This window comes from Callorhinus ursinus, unplaced genomic scaffold, assembly GCF_003265705.2.
Source record: "Callorhinus ursinus isolate GAN/ISIS: 27379988/994484 unplaced genomic scaffold, GSC_fseal_2.0 scaffold4, whole genome shotgun sequence".
In the NCBI taxonomy this organism is placed as follows: domain Eukaryota; kingdom Metazoa; phylum Chordata; class Mammalia; order Carnivora; family Otariidae; genus Callorhinus; species Callorhinus ursinus.
Genome location: NW_027397066.1, coordinates 119000590 through 119016871, shown reverse-complemented (window position 1 = coordinate 119016871; position 16282 = coordinate 119000590). Strand labels below are relative to the sequence as shown.

Below are 16282 nucleotides of genomic sequence, written 5' to 3'. Positions count from 1 at the left end.
ATTGAATCAAAGTGGTCTGCTTGTGCTGTTACAGGGAACAAGAGACCCGCTGTTTTTGACTGGTGTCACATTCCCATCTGAGTATCCCATCTATGAGGAGACCAAAATAAAGCTAACGGTCTATGATGTCAAGGATAAGTCTCATGACACTGTAAGTACTTGTACTTATTTCTCTTTTTTGGGGGTGGGGAGGGGAAGGAGTTATGCTTTTCCAAACTATTGGGTTTGGATATAACTGTCATTTTTCAAAGAGGGTGTTTATACTGTTTATGCTTGTCTTATGTTTATAGTTTGCTGAGGATCCCCATCCCTACCCCCACGCCTCCACGCCTCCACGCCCAATTCATTTGGCAATTGGTGAGGAGCAAAAGCTTTCAGAACAGATTTTTCTCTTTCTCAGGAAGGCTGGCTTGATCTCTTGGTTTACCTTTCAGTGGTTGTTTTAAGGAGTTGCTGAAGGAGTCATAGTGTGGGCATAAGGCAAGTGGAAGAGATGAACTTTATATACTGTTTTAAAACTTTCTAGATATTTTAACTATTCTAAAACAGGAGGTTGGTAAAGTGCTCTACTTTCACCCTTTATTCTGGACAAGACTGTGTAGAGAGACACTCCCTCTATTTTCCTGAAGTTGTTCTTGGCACCAAAGCAAACAGAGCGGGTAACGAGAAGCAGTGGCCACATGTTTTAATCGGCCTCCTTGCGTGGAGGTCATGTAAAGCCCCGGTGGGCTTTTGTCCTAAATTCTTCAGTCTTTCTACAGGGTCTGACTTTTCTTCTACCTGAATCAGACTTCTGGTTAGTCAAGGACCTAGGCACTATCTCTAGAGGCCATTCTTAGAATTCCTGGACAGAAGAGAATGCTGTTGGGTAGGTGCTGGGAAGGGGATGGCTTAAAAGGGGCCCTCCCCTTCAAATCTCTCCTGTCTGTTTACAAGGCAGGGAAGCTATGGCAGTGTTGATGATCAATAGTGAGGCACGTGCCAGGGAACACTTTGAAGGCAGGGAGGCCTTTAGGTTCCAGTAGAGTTCCTGTTGAAGCTAAGCGGTGCTACTGGACACAGAGAATCACCCATACCTCGTCTGGGGAAAACGTCACTTTAAACTCCGCCCTCATGTAGGTTATGGTTCAAATAGATAGTGGGAGGAGGGGATGCAACTGTGCAGGGGAGTAGTAAGCAGAGAAATGATTAGGATGATGTGAACTGTGGGATTTTCTGTTCCTCCAAGCACACGATCAAATTCAATTCCCCCAGCAATCCCAAAGCATAGACAGGACAGAATATGGCAAGGGCAGAGTTTCTGTAACACTATGTTACAGAAATGAATGTTTCCCCTAAACTCTTGAGTTTGTGAAGTCCTTAGAAATGTCAGAGTTATGGGATGCCTGGGTGACTCAGTTGTTAAGCATCTGCCTTCAGCTCAGGTCATGTTCCCAGGGTCCTGGGATCGAGCCCCGCATCGGGCTCCCTGCTCAGCGGGAAGCCTGCTTCTCCCTCTCCCACTCCCCCTGCTTGTGTTCCCTCTCTCACTGTGTCTCTCTCTGTCAAATAAATAAATAAAATCTTAAAAAAAAAAAGAAATGTCAGAGTTAGAAATATGAAATACCTAAGATGTTTCTATCCCCTTTACTCTCCCTCATTTAAAATGTGCATGGATGTTAATGCTTTACGGATAGATAATTAGCTTACTCATTAATTATGCTTTTTGTTGGCTTCTATTCTGGAAGCTACTTATTTAAGGTCTTTTAAAGACTTCCTTCATCAGAGGTGTCATCACATAAAAGTATTGGATGAACCTGAATCCCTGCTATGAAATAAGACTTGTGAAATTTGAGCAGACTTAAGAGATGCAACCAGCTTTCATTTACTAAGAGCTGTTAATTAAGGCATAACCTCTTCCTTAAAATAACTAACAATTAGTCCTGGTGATGGAAGTGTAAATAAAAACACAGTTTATTAATATGCTAATAGCCCCCATGGACATACAGTCTTTATCATGCCCTTGTTCTCTCATTTCTTAAGATTTTCTTTGGGTTGGGGGGGGGGGGGGGGGGATGGGGAAGCAGGAAGTGGTTTTCAAGTACAGTTTATAATTGTGAGCACTTAACAACCTAAAAAAATTAAGATCATAGTACTTTTAAGGCCTAAGAAATGAGAATATGTATATGTGTTTTAGAAAATTAATGAATTATGTGTATGTATTTAAAAGTAGTTTAAATATTTGATCCTAGCAAAGCATTGATCATGTTAGGCTGACCCAGAACAATGAGATTTTTCTACTGACTGAAAACTAATGAGTTGAGTCAGATGACTAAGTTGCTTGCCCTTTCCTATTGAATTTATCATTATTTGGATTTCATCAGTCAAATAAATGTGTAACTTTGCCATTTCGTAATTATTTCCATACTTATTAATATTAGATATTTTTATTTTTATTTTATTTTTTAAAGATTTTATTTATTTATTAGAGAGAGAGAGAGAGACAGCTAGAGAGGGAACACAAATAGGCAGAGTGGGAGAGGGAGAAGCAGGCTCCTGGCCGAGCAGGGAGCCCGATGCGGGGCTTGATCCCAGGACCCTGGGATCATGACCTGAGCCGAAGGCAGATGCTTAAGGACTGAGCCACCCAGGCGCCCCAATATTAGATATTTTTAAAGAGAAATGATAACCTTTCATCTGTGCCCTTGATACAGCTATTATGTAACTGGTTGTTGTTCTTGTATTCCTCTAAACATTGGACCTAAGATTGATTATCTTACTTAATAACTTCAGCAGAAATGCAATTAATCATTGTAACCAAAGAGAAGAGTCTGTCCATTCAGAATGACTGTTGTTTCCTCCTACTACATCCTTCATCCTCCTCATTCACTGCAGTAAGTCTTGCACTGTGGCAGATGGATAATGCTTGGCAGGTGGGGAGGTGGGGTATGGTGGGTGACAAGGTCATTATTAAAATTGGAGTAGCCTTTTTACTATTTTCCTCATCATGAGAAAATTATCTGTTTTCTCAGAATGTGCGGCTCTAACATCCAGCTGTTTGGTGGGGACTTCAAAGCTTGAAATTGAAGCCTGTGGCTAGGATAGGAGAGCCCAAGTTCAAACAGTGAAGCTGGTATCTTCTAGATACATACTGGTTGTATGCTCTATTTTAAACTTCCTGGAAAATGAAACAACATAGACACAATTGTTTTTAGCACATAGCTCACAGTGTTCAGCCCTAGGGAATCAAGCTGGGACTATGGGTCTTTCATATGTTACAGAAAAAACTCAGAAGAAGTTGAAATTTACATAGGAGAAGAACATCACCATCAAACTTTGTCTTTTTCCCTTCCTCCCATGCAACCAGTGTCTTGGAAGATACTGAACAAGCTCTTTCAACACCACACTGAGGATAGCCCTCAATCTGCAAACATATAATTAGGTCACAAAATTGGGTTTGCTCATGGTAGAAATTTGAATTTCTGTGTTTTGCAGTAGTACACATTGCTTCATTTGTTCTTAGAGTAAATAAATGTTGCTGTATCCTCAACTTGTTAGATGTTCAGTTACAGGACAGAACCCTGTGTCTAGTAGATATGGAACATTTCTCAGGTGAGGATATATGTCCTAAGATATTTTTTACTGCCAGTTACTAGCAACTCTCCATTTGTACCTTTCAGAAAAAAGTGACCTTATCAAGATTGGATGTAAATTTATTACATTGTGTGAGTTATGTCCAAGGCAGTTTATTTCTAGCACAATTCCCTACATGGTTATAATACATTTTAAGACAGTTAAGTTTTTTGTGTTTTTCTATGGAAAAGAAAATCATTTACATTTAGTATACTCTGACTTGGTTTGATTTTCTACACTAACTTCTTAGAAGGTTAGGTCTAATTATACTTGTTGAGATACAAATTCTGTAAGCTTGCCTTCTCTTTGTAGAAGATACAGTACAGCTGATAAGGAAAAGAAACTGATACCATTGATCACTAAGCACATACCAAGCACTGTATTTAATTTGTTATACATGGTTTTTTCTTTAATCTCCAAAAAATTCTTTGAGGGAGGTATTACCTTGCCCATTTTAAAGGTGAAGAAATTGAGATTCTGAAAACTTAAGGAGGCCAAGTCAAAAATCGTTTCTTTTCTCCAGAGTACATACATTGTTAGGATTACCCTCATTTTCACTTACACATGGTGGTATTTTTACTTCAGCTGATGCTTTAAAAACATTCTTCAGTTGGATCTTCAAAATTGATTAATTGAGAAAAAAAATGTCAGTATGCCAGTATAGGGGAAAAATCAAATCCAAAATTTGTAAGCACTTAGATTAAGCATGTATAACTAATTGCAAATGTCTGAATAAGTTTTATGAAGTGGCCAACTAATATTAATGAAAGAATAGCTGTTATTACCTATTGTGAAATGGTTAAGTTTATGTCTTAGACTTCTGCTTTTGTCCACCTGGCCCTTTCCTTTTGTCTCTAGTGCATGGTCCTCTCAACTTGGTGGTTCACTTTGCCTTTTGTAATGCTCTGGTCTCTCTTGTAACATAATTTGCAAGGGGAGTTACCAATTCCGTATAGATGTAGTTCAGGGTTCTAAGATGTTGCTGCCCTTCACAAGTAATTTCACTTCCTTTCTATCTGTTGATGAATAGTATATATTTACAAAGAGCATATTTATATTTTATTGAGGCATAATTTACATATAACAAAATGGACAAATCTAAAGTGTTCAGTTCAATGAGTTTGATAGTTGCATATGGCCACATAAGCTCTTCCCGATGCAAGATATAGAACATTTCCATCATTGCAGACAGTTCCTTTGTGCCCCATTCTGGTCAATTGCCACTCCACATACTCTGAGGCAACCACTTTTCCACATATAACAACATGGATTTGTTTTGCTTGTTGAAGTTTATGTGAATAAAATCATATAATATGTGTTCTCTTGTGCCTGATATCTTTTGCTCAACGTATTTTTGAGGTTCATGTGTGTTGCTGAATGGTATTATTACTGAATGGTATTATGTTGTAGTGATACCACAGTTTATTCATTCTCTTATTTACATTTCTCTACATTTAATAACTTACAGCTTTTGACAACAATGAACTAAGTGTCTATGAACATTCGAGTACAAGTATTTGTGTGGATATTTGTTTTTATTTTGGGAGGTAAATACTGAGGAGTTAAAATTGTTAAGTCATAGGGCAGACAGATGCAGGTTTAACTTTTTTAGGAACTGCCAACGGTTCTTCAAAGTTATTGTATGACTTTATTCTCCTACTCTTACTTCTGTGTGAGAGTTCCAATTAACTCCACCAATGATGATATTGTCAATCTTTTTCATTTAGCATTCTAGTGGGTATGAAGTGGTTATCTTACTGGGTCTTAATTTGTATTTTCCTGATGACTAATTCTGTTAAGCACTTTCTCCTATGCTTATTGGCCATTCATCTATCTTTTTTCTTAAGATTTTATCTATTTGGGAGAAAGAGAGAGGAAATGAGAGGGGGAGGGGCAGAGGGACAAGCAGATTCCCCAATGAGTGAGAAGTCAGTGCAGGGCTTGATCCCAGGACCCTGAGATCATGACCTGAGCTGAAGGCAGACGCTTAGCTGACTGAGCCACCCAAGGACCCCTTTTTTTTTTTTTTAAATGACGTTTCTGTTCAAGACTTTTTTCTTTTTAAAAAAAGAAAAGGGGTTTTCTTTTTGGGGTATTTTTTTATTGTTAATTTATAAGAACTTTTCATATATGTGGATATAAGTGCTTTTATGAATATATGTGTTACCAAAAAAAAGGATATATGTGTTACAAGTCCCCTCTCTTCCCTTTGGCTTGCCTTATAATTTCCTTAATGATGTATTTTGTTGTTCAGAGACTTTAAATTCTGAGTAAGTTCAGTTTATCAATCTTTTCATTAGTGCTTTTTGTGCCCCCAAAGATGATTATGCTTTGGGTCATGGGAATATGCTCCAGGGTCTTCCTTCAAAATGTTTTATTGTTCTAGCCTTTACATTTATGAATAAGATAGGAATCAAAGTTATTTTCCCCTATGTAGATATCTAGTTATCGCAGCACTATTTGTCAAAAATACTTTTTTCTTCACTAAATTTGTTTTTTTTTAAAGATTTTATTTATTTATTTGAGAGAGAGAGAATGAGAGATAGAGAGCACGAGAGGGAAGAGGGTCGGAGGGAAGAGGGTCAGAGGGAGAAGCAGACCCCCCGCCGAGCAGGGAGCCCGATGTAGGACTCAATCCCAGGACTCCAGGATCATGACCTGAGCTGAAGGCAGTCGCTTAACCAACTGAGCCACCCAGGCGCCCTTTTCTTCACTAAATTTAGTAGGTGCCTTGACTAGAAACTCAATTGTCTACGGATAGATGCAGGTCTATTTCTCGATGATCTGTTCCATTGATCACTTTGTCTAGCTTCATGACAACATGACTATTGTAGCTTTATAGTAAGTCCTAAAATAGGTGATTTAAGTCCTCTACCTTTGCCGGCTTTGTTTTTTTTATCAAGGTTTTGGTTTTGCCTATTCTAAGAGCCTCAGTTTTTCCACATAAGTTTGAGAATCACTTGTCAATTTCTTCAAAAAGCCTGTTGGGATTTGGATTGGAATCGTGTTAAATCTATAGATCAATTTGGAGAGACTGGACATCTTAACAATATTGAGTCTGTTGATCTGTAAATATGGTAGGCATATCATTCCATTTATTTAGGTATTTAAATTTTATCAGCAATATATTTGTGTTCAGATCCTTTGTGTGTGGTTATAATACATTTTAAGACAGGTATTTTTGATAGTTTTTCATGCTTACAAGGTATTTTTAAAAATACAGTTTTAAGTTCCTGCTTGTTAGCAGATAGAAATAGTTTTTGTGTATTGACCTTGTATCCTACAGTCTTGCTAAATTCACATATTAGTCCTAAAACACTTTTTAAGACTCCACAGGAGTTTGTAAACATATGATCATGTTATCTGTGAATAATTAAAGATTTTTATGTTTCCTTTTCCAGTCAAAGTGCATTTTATCTTTCCTTATTGCACTAGCTTGGTGCAATAGGACTTTCAGTATTGATGGAAGTGGTAAGAGTGGAAATTCTCGTTTTGTTTCGATTTAAGGTAGAAGTGTTCAGTATTTCACCATTAAATTTGATCTTAACTGTAGGCTTTTCATAGATGTCTTTTATCAGATGGAGGAATTTCCCTCTATCCCCAATTTCCTGTGAGTTTTTTTTTTTATCATAAATCATGTTGAATTTAGTCAAATGACTTTTTTGGTATATATTGAGATGCTCAAATGTTTTTCTTACTTATTCTGTTAATGTAGTGAATTACATTAATTGTCTCTGTAAGTTAAACCAACCTTGGATTCCTGGAGCAATATTTTCACTATGTAGCAATCTCACCTCTTTCTCAAGCTTCAGCCTAGTGCATGGGGAAATCAACCTCTGCTCTTCTGCCTCACATTGGAGAAAGCCCCGTGCGCTCACTGGTGAATCTCTCAGCTCTCCTGCACATTGAATTGTCCTCCTTCAGTATGTGACTTTCAGTGGGAAGGAGTAGGTGGATGGGCAAGACCCATGCTATGGCTAGGGCTCCTCAGGATTCAGATCTCTCATGCCAGGTAATGTGCTCATTAAAAGTTTATTGCAAGTCCAACTGGTTTCTATGGAATGTCTTCCTCCTGCTGCTGCTCAGCCAGGAATAATACGGGCCATGGGCATTTCTTCCTCCAGGAAGGGTCTGTCATTCCCTGGATTTCATTTCATTTTGGTTTCTTGACACCCTCAGTTTTCTGATGGGTTTAGCAAAAACTGTGATTTGGTAGTATATCTGACGTCTTAGTGTTCCTTAGGGGTGACAGTCTCTCTTGCAAGTTTTTGCATCTTAACCAGAAGCAAAAGTGCTACAAATTTCTTTACTTTAGCACTTATGCTACTTTCTATATATTTGCATTTCCAACTCTACCTTCCCCCTCCCCCGCCTCTGTCATTCGCCTATCAAGTGCATTACAGTCCTTGCTGCTCTTTTCATTGTTTTTCCTTTTCTCTCTTATTCCTGTTCTCTCTCTGTGCTACTGTTTGCATTTGCACAGTACTCCGTCTTTATCACCTGTCCAGGGCTTTTGTTTGTTTTTTGTTTTTGTTTTTGTTTGGGCTCCCACAATAGAGGAAAAAGTATTCAATACCTCCTTACTTTCCATAAGAAAATAATGATGTTGGCATGGAGAAAGACTGGCTATTTGACAGTGAAATAAGAAAATGAATTGACTCGTGATGCAAAATGTGTTTCTTACAAAATCTTTTGGCCTTAGCAGAATGGCTGTTTGTCTGTAAAGTACCCACATCCTTATTTCATGGAGATCAGCAAAACTGTACTTTGAGTATTTTCACACTTGGCTTGTCTATGAATGTGTGAGTTTTAGAAACATTGTTTAACCTAGTTTAAAACTACAACAACAACAACACAATAATACCTAGAATTAATATGCCTTTTTTCCAATTAAAATAGAAATGATGAGGTAGGGCCACTTTCCATTCTCTTTTCAAAGCTGGGAAACTTAATGTTAATCACAAACATAGAGGAACATAATTTACCCTGTGTTTCCTAATGGACTCTTATTCGACTGAGTCCTACCTCCACTGAACATTCAAGAATGGCTTTTAAGTTTTTACTCTTGTAAGTTTTGGGGCAGTGAGCCCTTTTATTTTTAAGAATCATGAGATATCACTGGGAACAGTGGTTGGGAGGGTTGCAGGGTAACTCTAGTTTGAACGAGTTGAGTCCACAAACTGGAATTTAGTCATGTCTATATAAATCTCATTTGATGGGTGTTGCCCAGAAGTTTTAGGAAGCTCTCTGATCTCTCATCACAAGGGAGCAGAAATTTAGGCAGTTAGATTTCACCTAAGAATACAGCCTACATACATAGGGAACACTTTTAATACCCAAATCTGATGAATGTTTTTTTTTTTAAAGCAATAACCAAATTTCAATTGAAAACAAAGGTACATAACTTATAATTGAAATACTATTCAGTAGAGTTCATCTGTGTGGAAAAAGAAAAATATCTGAAAAGCAAAAATGGTTCAATATCAATATGTCTATCAACATGATCCATTTTATTAATAACTAAAGGAGAAAACTCATTTGATTCTGTCAATGGATGCTAAAGATGCCTTTAATAAATCTAGTGGCCACATCTAATAAAAAAATAGATTATATTATATAAATATAACAAAAATCTATCCTAAGAAGGTACTATAAATGTTCTAAACAATGAAATGCTAAAGTCATTTCAACTAGACACCAAATTAACCACTCTCATCATTATTATTCAACATTTTCTTGGAGGCTGTAGAAAATGAAATGAGAAAGTTATATAAAATTTGGAAGGCAGAAAAGCAAAACTATTTCTCTATTGATACGATTAAAATATAGAAAGCCCAAGAGACTTTAGATAAAGACCAAATATGATTTGGTAAGTTGGTTGGTTATAAGATCAATATATTTAAAAATCAATAGCTTCCTTATTTTATAGCATAAATTACATAGAAAAGTATAAAATCTTATTAAAGACTATAAAATAAGATCTTTGCCAATAGGAAAACTTGTGTTAGAAAAAATTAATAGGGGCACCTGGGTGGCTTAGTCCTTAAGTGTCTGCCTTTGGCTTAGGTCATGACCCCAGGGTCCTGGGATCGAACCCCGCATCGGGCTCCCTGCTCAGCGGGAAGCCTGCTTCTCCATCGCCTGCTCCCTCTGTGTTCCCTCTTTTGCTGTGAATCTCTCTCTCTGTCAAATAAATAAATAAAGTCTTAAAAAAAAGAAAAAATTATAATTACCATAAAACAGAAATTGATCTAAATTCAATTTATAAATTTAATATAATTTCAAATAAAATAGCGTAAGTATTCTTATGGAGAGGGATTTGGGGGATTGGATAAAATGATCTTAAAATTTACTTTATTAAAACAATATCCAAAAATAGCCAAGGACATTTTTTAAAAATAGTAAGATTTACCTGATCAGGCATCAAAACAAAACATAAAGCTATTGCAGTCAAATCTGTATGGTTTGATCATAGGAATGGACAAATAAAGAAGTGAGATAGAATATCAAATCCAAGACCAGATTCCAGGATACATGGTGATTAACTCTATGAGATGGTTTAACTCAGCAGGTAAAAAGAATGGGGTTTAATACAAAAAGTACTGGTTAAATGACTATCCATCTGGATGCAAATGACAGTACGGTCTTGTCATATTTTATGTATAAAAATACATTTTCAGTAGATTATAATTAAATATAGAAACTAAATTGTATTGAAGCTCTTGTAAGAGCTTAAAAGACTATACAATCTAGAGGCAGGAGGTAGGGAAGTTTTTCTTAAGGATGGGAATCCAGATAGGTTGGTATTTGACTATATGGAAATCTACACATTTTACATGAGGAAAAATATATGGCATAAACGAGAGAAAAAGTAGATATGGAAAATTATATGCAAGTCAAAGATTGGTGGATTCATCCCTATATTATTTAAAAAGTTCCTCCAAGTTTAGAAAAGGGTATTCCTCAGAAAAATAAATTCAACTGACCGAGAAGCATTAAAAAATGTTCTAACTATATTTTCTTGGAGACACAAAATTAAGATAGCAATGTGATCATCAATTTTTACTAATAGACTGACAAAAAAATTAAAGACCATTGCTGGCAGGGATGTGGGAAAAAGTGTACTGCCATGCACTGCTGATTTAATGTGAAAATTTACAACTTAAAAAAAAAATCTGCCGGCATTTATTAAAATGGAAAGTAAGTGTACATTTTGATTTAGCAACGTTATTCCTGGGTATTAACCTCGTAGAAGTAAAACACTTGTACTTGAGAATATATGGAAAAGGATGTTTGAGCATTGCTCAAATAGTGAAAAACTGGAAACGGTGAATGCCTATCAGTAGTGGAATGTGTGAATAAATTCTGGTGTGTCCAAACTAGGGATATTATGAAGCCTTAGAAAAAGCGGTTGTAATTAATGGGAGCTCTAAAAGAGACTTGGAAGATTCAGGAGGGACTGTGTAATTGAGAACAGCAAATGCCAAAAATGGTGAGTAATATAATTCCATTTTAGAAAAAAAAAAAAAAACCCTAACAATGAAAAATACCTTTATATATATGTGTGTGTGTTGTTTTTGTATTTAAGAAATATACAATTGTGGATGACTGTCCTGAGTATGTAGAAAATGTAGGAGGATGAAGGCAGTGGATTGGGTGGGGGAGGAGGGGTGTGGATGATGAGGGCGGAGTAAAAAGAAGAGAAAAAGGAGAGCATGAAATAAAGTAATAGTGATAAAACAGTCATGTCAATGGATTTCCTGAAAGATTTCCTTATTTTTAATAAAATAAAATAAATGTAACTTTAAAAAATGACTGTCATTCCCATTACTTTTACACAAAATATGTTGTCCTAAGAGGAGTGTTACTTTTGCATCATGACGATTCAGTGCAGGGGGTCTGCGGGTGGTCCTGGATGAAAGGGAACTGCCACAAACAAGTGGCCGCCTGGAGGAGGACTGGTGGGCACAGGACAGGGGCTTCAGGGCCTGGGGAGACGGGAAGGACCCACTGTCAGGGGCTCACCTGTACGGAATAGAGGCAGCAGCTGAGAACATCACTGAGCGCAGTCAGAGCAGAAGAGGAGGAGAATGGCAGTCATCTGCAACACTTGATGAAGCCCCCTGGGAACTCCCCGAAACAATTGCGGGGGGGGGGGGGCACTCGTAGGGGACTCAACGATCTGCAGTCTCGGGGACGCACCATCTTCCCATGCTACATTATAGACAGTGAGCTGCACAATGAATTATGCTTCAAAGTCGATCTAGGAGCATTTATCTTTCTACCTGCGATTTGTGAGTCTAACTTGGACCCTGAGCTGAGCTATTTCTGCTTCAGTTTATTTCCCTCCTTGCCAGTTTTCAAGTATCCCGCAGGTGTTACCATTTGTTCGGTGTCCGGGCCTTTAGTGGCCGGCGGCCCCGTCTGGCTCAAGCAGCCCCGTTCTTGGCGCAGCTGCTGTGCGGGCGGAAGCTCAGGGAGCGCCCTATCGGATGAGGGCCATCCCAGAAACAGACCGACGTGGGCACCGAGGACGCGTGTGTGGCTTCGGCTTCCCCTTCTCTCTGGGTTTTGCAAAGCAGAAATGTGACGTGTTGCCAAAACATTTCTTCTGATGAGAAAGGAGCAGAGACTAGCGATTTAAAAGGTTAGACTACTTCAACTAAGAATAGCTCTTAATTACTGTAAGTTTATACATGCAGCGCCGCGGGGGGGGAAAAGGAAATTCTGAAGAAACAGAGGCTTTCCTTGGAGCCGTCTGAATGGAATGATAATTACAACTGAGTTCAGGCTGGTGTTTAAATTCACGTGAAAATTATTTTTAAACTTACTGAGGAGTGGTGTACACCAAGGCAGAAGGTGATGTCACATCCTGAAAAGTGTTAAAGGGACATCTGTTTCCACATCACGAAGATTTTCTTCTCATGTTGCCACGAGCCATGTTACTTCGGTTTCACGACATTAAGTCAAGCTGTCTTTTAAGATGTGCTCACTGAGGTTGGAGCTAAATGTTGAGTTGGCCGCTGTTCCTTATATCATGTCCTGAGGAATTCGGTGTGTGAATTCACGCAATTATTGGTCTTACATACAAACTTGGGTGGTAGTTTTTAACCATGATAGAGAAAGCAGTCTTCAGAAGGCACTACAGATATTTGTTTAATCAGATATGGGATCTGTAGGGATATTTAGAATTTTAAATATTCCAATTTTTTTAAAATTGCTATTTTGGTTTTATGAAAAGGACACTGATAGGCATATTGGTGGTTTAAAATGTCTAAAAGCATTTTCCCAAGAATATCTTAATTGGATATCAACAAGAGCTCACCCACCTCAAACTGCAGCCGGCCCCCAATTCAGAACATTTGAAGTAGGGGCGCGTGGGTGGCTCAGTCGTCGGCTCAGGTCATGATCCCAGGGTCCTGGGATGGAGCCCCACGTCCAGTTCCTGCTCCACAGGAAGCCTGCTTCTCCCTCTCCCACTTCCCCCTGTTTGTGTTCCCTCTCTCGCTGTGTCTCTTTCTGTCAAATAAATAAATAAAATCTTAAAAAAAAACATCTGAAGTATATGTTACAGCTTTGTTTTTCATTCCTGAATTTAAGTTGAGGCATAGTGAAATGTACAAAGTAGCTGGCTCGGGCCTCAGGGCTGCGAAGAAAGGGAGGCCTCATGACAGAAACCCTAGACAGCTGCATGGGTATTCACACATACATATACACATGGTTTTAACTATGAATATGTACATCGAGTAATATAAGGCTTTAAACATTAAGTAAGGCTTTAAACTTTAAATTCTAGGATCAAGTTCATTTGTTGCAAAAAAAAAAAAAAAAAAAGCCCAAAATACCTTAGGGCGATGTTAGTATTCAGAGAAATTTTCCTCTCTCTGGAAAGAGAACCTTTCCAGTTAGTGTAGGTTTAAAGGCAGAAGCATATCTTTCAGATTCTGCTTCAGTGCCTTCTCCATTCTGCTTTCTCCAGCATACAGGTGCAGTACTTGCTTTCCCTGACCATTAGCTTCCTTGACCTTGAACTTGCAATCTGAAAAAGTATCTGAAAAAAAGACCATGCCAAACTGGAGATGAACTGTTGCAATAAACCATAAGGTGCATCTGAAAACCCCACCAGTGGATATAAAAACAAGATTTCTGAATGCTATTATGGGAAAATGCAGTGCACACAGTGTTGGAAAGAATTATAGCGAGAACATTTTCAAAATGAAGATCAGGAATACAACCCTTTGGGGCACCTGGGTGGCTCAGTTGAAGTTGGTTAAGCGTCTGACTCTTGGTTTTGGCTCAGGTCATGATCTCAGGTTTTAGGATTGAGCCCCGTGTGGGGCTGTACATTCAGAGGGGAGTCTGCTTGAGATTCTCTCTCTCCTTCTCCCTCTGCCCCTCCCCACCCCTGCTTGCGTGCTCTCTATCTCTCTAAAATAAATAAATATTTTTTTTTTAAAATAATATAAACTCTTTGACCCCACAAGGATTCCTTCTCAATTGGGATACCACATTGAGAGCAAAGAACATAAAGTTAAGAACTGGAAGCTCTAATCTCAGATCTGCTACTTAGTTGTGCGACTTTAGACAAGTTATCCATTTGGGGGCTCAAGTTTCCCAGCTCTAAAATGATGATAACGTCCTGGTCTGTCTACTACTGGAATAAAAAGAGACTAACACATGTAAAAGTGCTTTGGAAAATAAAACTGTAGTAGAAATATAAATAATCATCATCACTTACTGCAGATATTATTCAGATATTATTCTTGCACTCAGGACATTCTTTCCTGAGTGACATTGGTATAATTCCAAGAGAAGGATTGGCAGTTCATGGTATCAGACTCCCTAAGGTTGACCATGTATCCAGTGAACTGATTGGTCTGGATATCCCGGATGTTCTTGTCTGGTGATTTGTGGCTGGGTGCAGAGCCTGTGCTGTGCACCAGCCATGTTTCAGGTTGAAACATATCAACAGCAATGAATAAGAATCTGTTTTCTCTGTTGTTCTTTTAGCATTTTATTAATCTGACACTCTGCAGTTTGATACTCCAACATTCATTTCCTGAGTGTGTCTTTCCAAAGGGGAGAAAAACTGAAAAAGATGATTACTGCAAAGGCATGCCCACATTTTCCATTGCAGTCATTTTGATACCTGATTCTCCTTCTGACTTGAGTTACAAATAGCCGTGCCCCTAGAGATCTGTCTTCTGAAACCACTGTGAAAAAGAATATGAGAGGAAAAAAAAACCCTCTTCTTTAAGATTCACTTTCGAAATCATACTTATACCTGATGGGCTGACCAGCGAATCACCTTGTCCCTCTTTTTCATGCTTCCAACTCTGAGTCATCATCCAGTTTGATTTTTGAGACATCATTCAAACTGCCTAAAATGAAAGGCTTTTATAGGATTCTTTGACCTTACATGGAGCAGAAAGTAAAAAGCAGCAAATAAAGAATTCTTTTCTACCTTCCTCACAAACTTACTTCATTTTCCTTCTAATGACATTTGTTAGACCAAAGATTAGCACAATGTTTCTTCTCTAGCCTAACCTCATGAAATTCATGAATGCTTAACTAGATGAGATTGTTTGAAGAACTTCTGAGGCCACAGCCACCTAAAAATTGTGAAAAAAAAGTTTTTTTTTCTCTAAGGAAAATAGTTTAACCGTTTAGACTCTCAGAAACATCAAAGATAGAAGGAAAGTTTTGAGTGTTATTTATTAATTAAACATCAGACCAAACTACAAGTGGTGTTACTGGATGGCAGATTAAAGAAGAGGATTATTTTACTTTATCCTAGCTACACATATCACTTCATCCTTTCTAACAGTGCTAATTCTTTTTGGGCGTCACAGAAAGTAAAGACCAAATAAATGACATAAAACCTCAATTACAAAGAATTCGTCCATATACTATCACATTTGATCTTCCTAGGGACGCTGTTGTGTTACACAGGGCCCTGTTGTGTCAAGGAACTAAAAAGTAAATTTAAACAATTTGCTGACGGTCACACTGAAATCACGAGAATCTAAGTCTTCTACTATTGAATCCATTGGACTGTAGGAAGTTTCTCAGGAATAATATTAAGGTCCCTAACTCTCTTAATAATTTGAGGATTTTTCTTTATTATGTTATGTTAATCACCATACATTACATCATTAGATTTTGATGTAGTGTTCCATGGTTCATTGTTTGCGTATAACACCCAGTGCTCCATTCAATACGTGCTCTCTAAATACCCATCACCAGGCTAACCCATCCCCCATGCCCCTCCCCTCTAAAACTCTCAGTTTGTTTCTCAGAGTCCATAGTCTTTCATGATTCGTCTCCCCCTCTGATTTCACCCCCTTCATTTTTCCCTTCCTACTATTTTCTTTCTTTTTTTTTTTAAACATATATTATTTGTTTCAGAGATACAGATCTGTGATTCGTTAGTCTTACACAATTCACAGTGCTCACCATGGCACATATACTCCTCAATGTCTATCACCCAGCCACCCCATCCCTCCCACCCCCTACCACTCCAGCAACCCTCAGTTTGTTTCCTGAGATTAAGATTTCCTCATATCAGTGAGATCATATGATACATGTCTTTTTCTGATTGACTTAGTGTAATACCATCTAGTTCCATCCGCGTTGTTGCAAATGGCAAGATTTCGTGGGGGTTTTTTGA

The 16282-nt window shown here is 38.1% G+C and overlaps 1 protein-coding gene across 7 annotated transcripts in view; it reads left to right on the top strand.

The window, feature by feature from the left end:
- Nucleotides 1-16282, top strand: part of INPP4B (inositol polyphosphate-4-phosphatase type II B) — an 864684-nt gene that overhangs the window by 465536 nt on the left and 382866 nt on the right. For all 7 annotated transcript variants that reach the window (XR_012378034.1, XM_025874245.2, XM_073892293.1 and 4 more), the window contains one exon: nt 35-151. Coding sequence is in view for 6 of the 7 variants with exons in the window: in XM_025874245.2 (XP_025730030.1) it covers nt 35-151 (117 nt within the window). In the remaining variant the exon portion in view is untranslated. The remainder of the gene's footprint in view (nt 1-34; nt 152-16282) is intronic.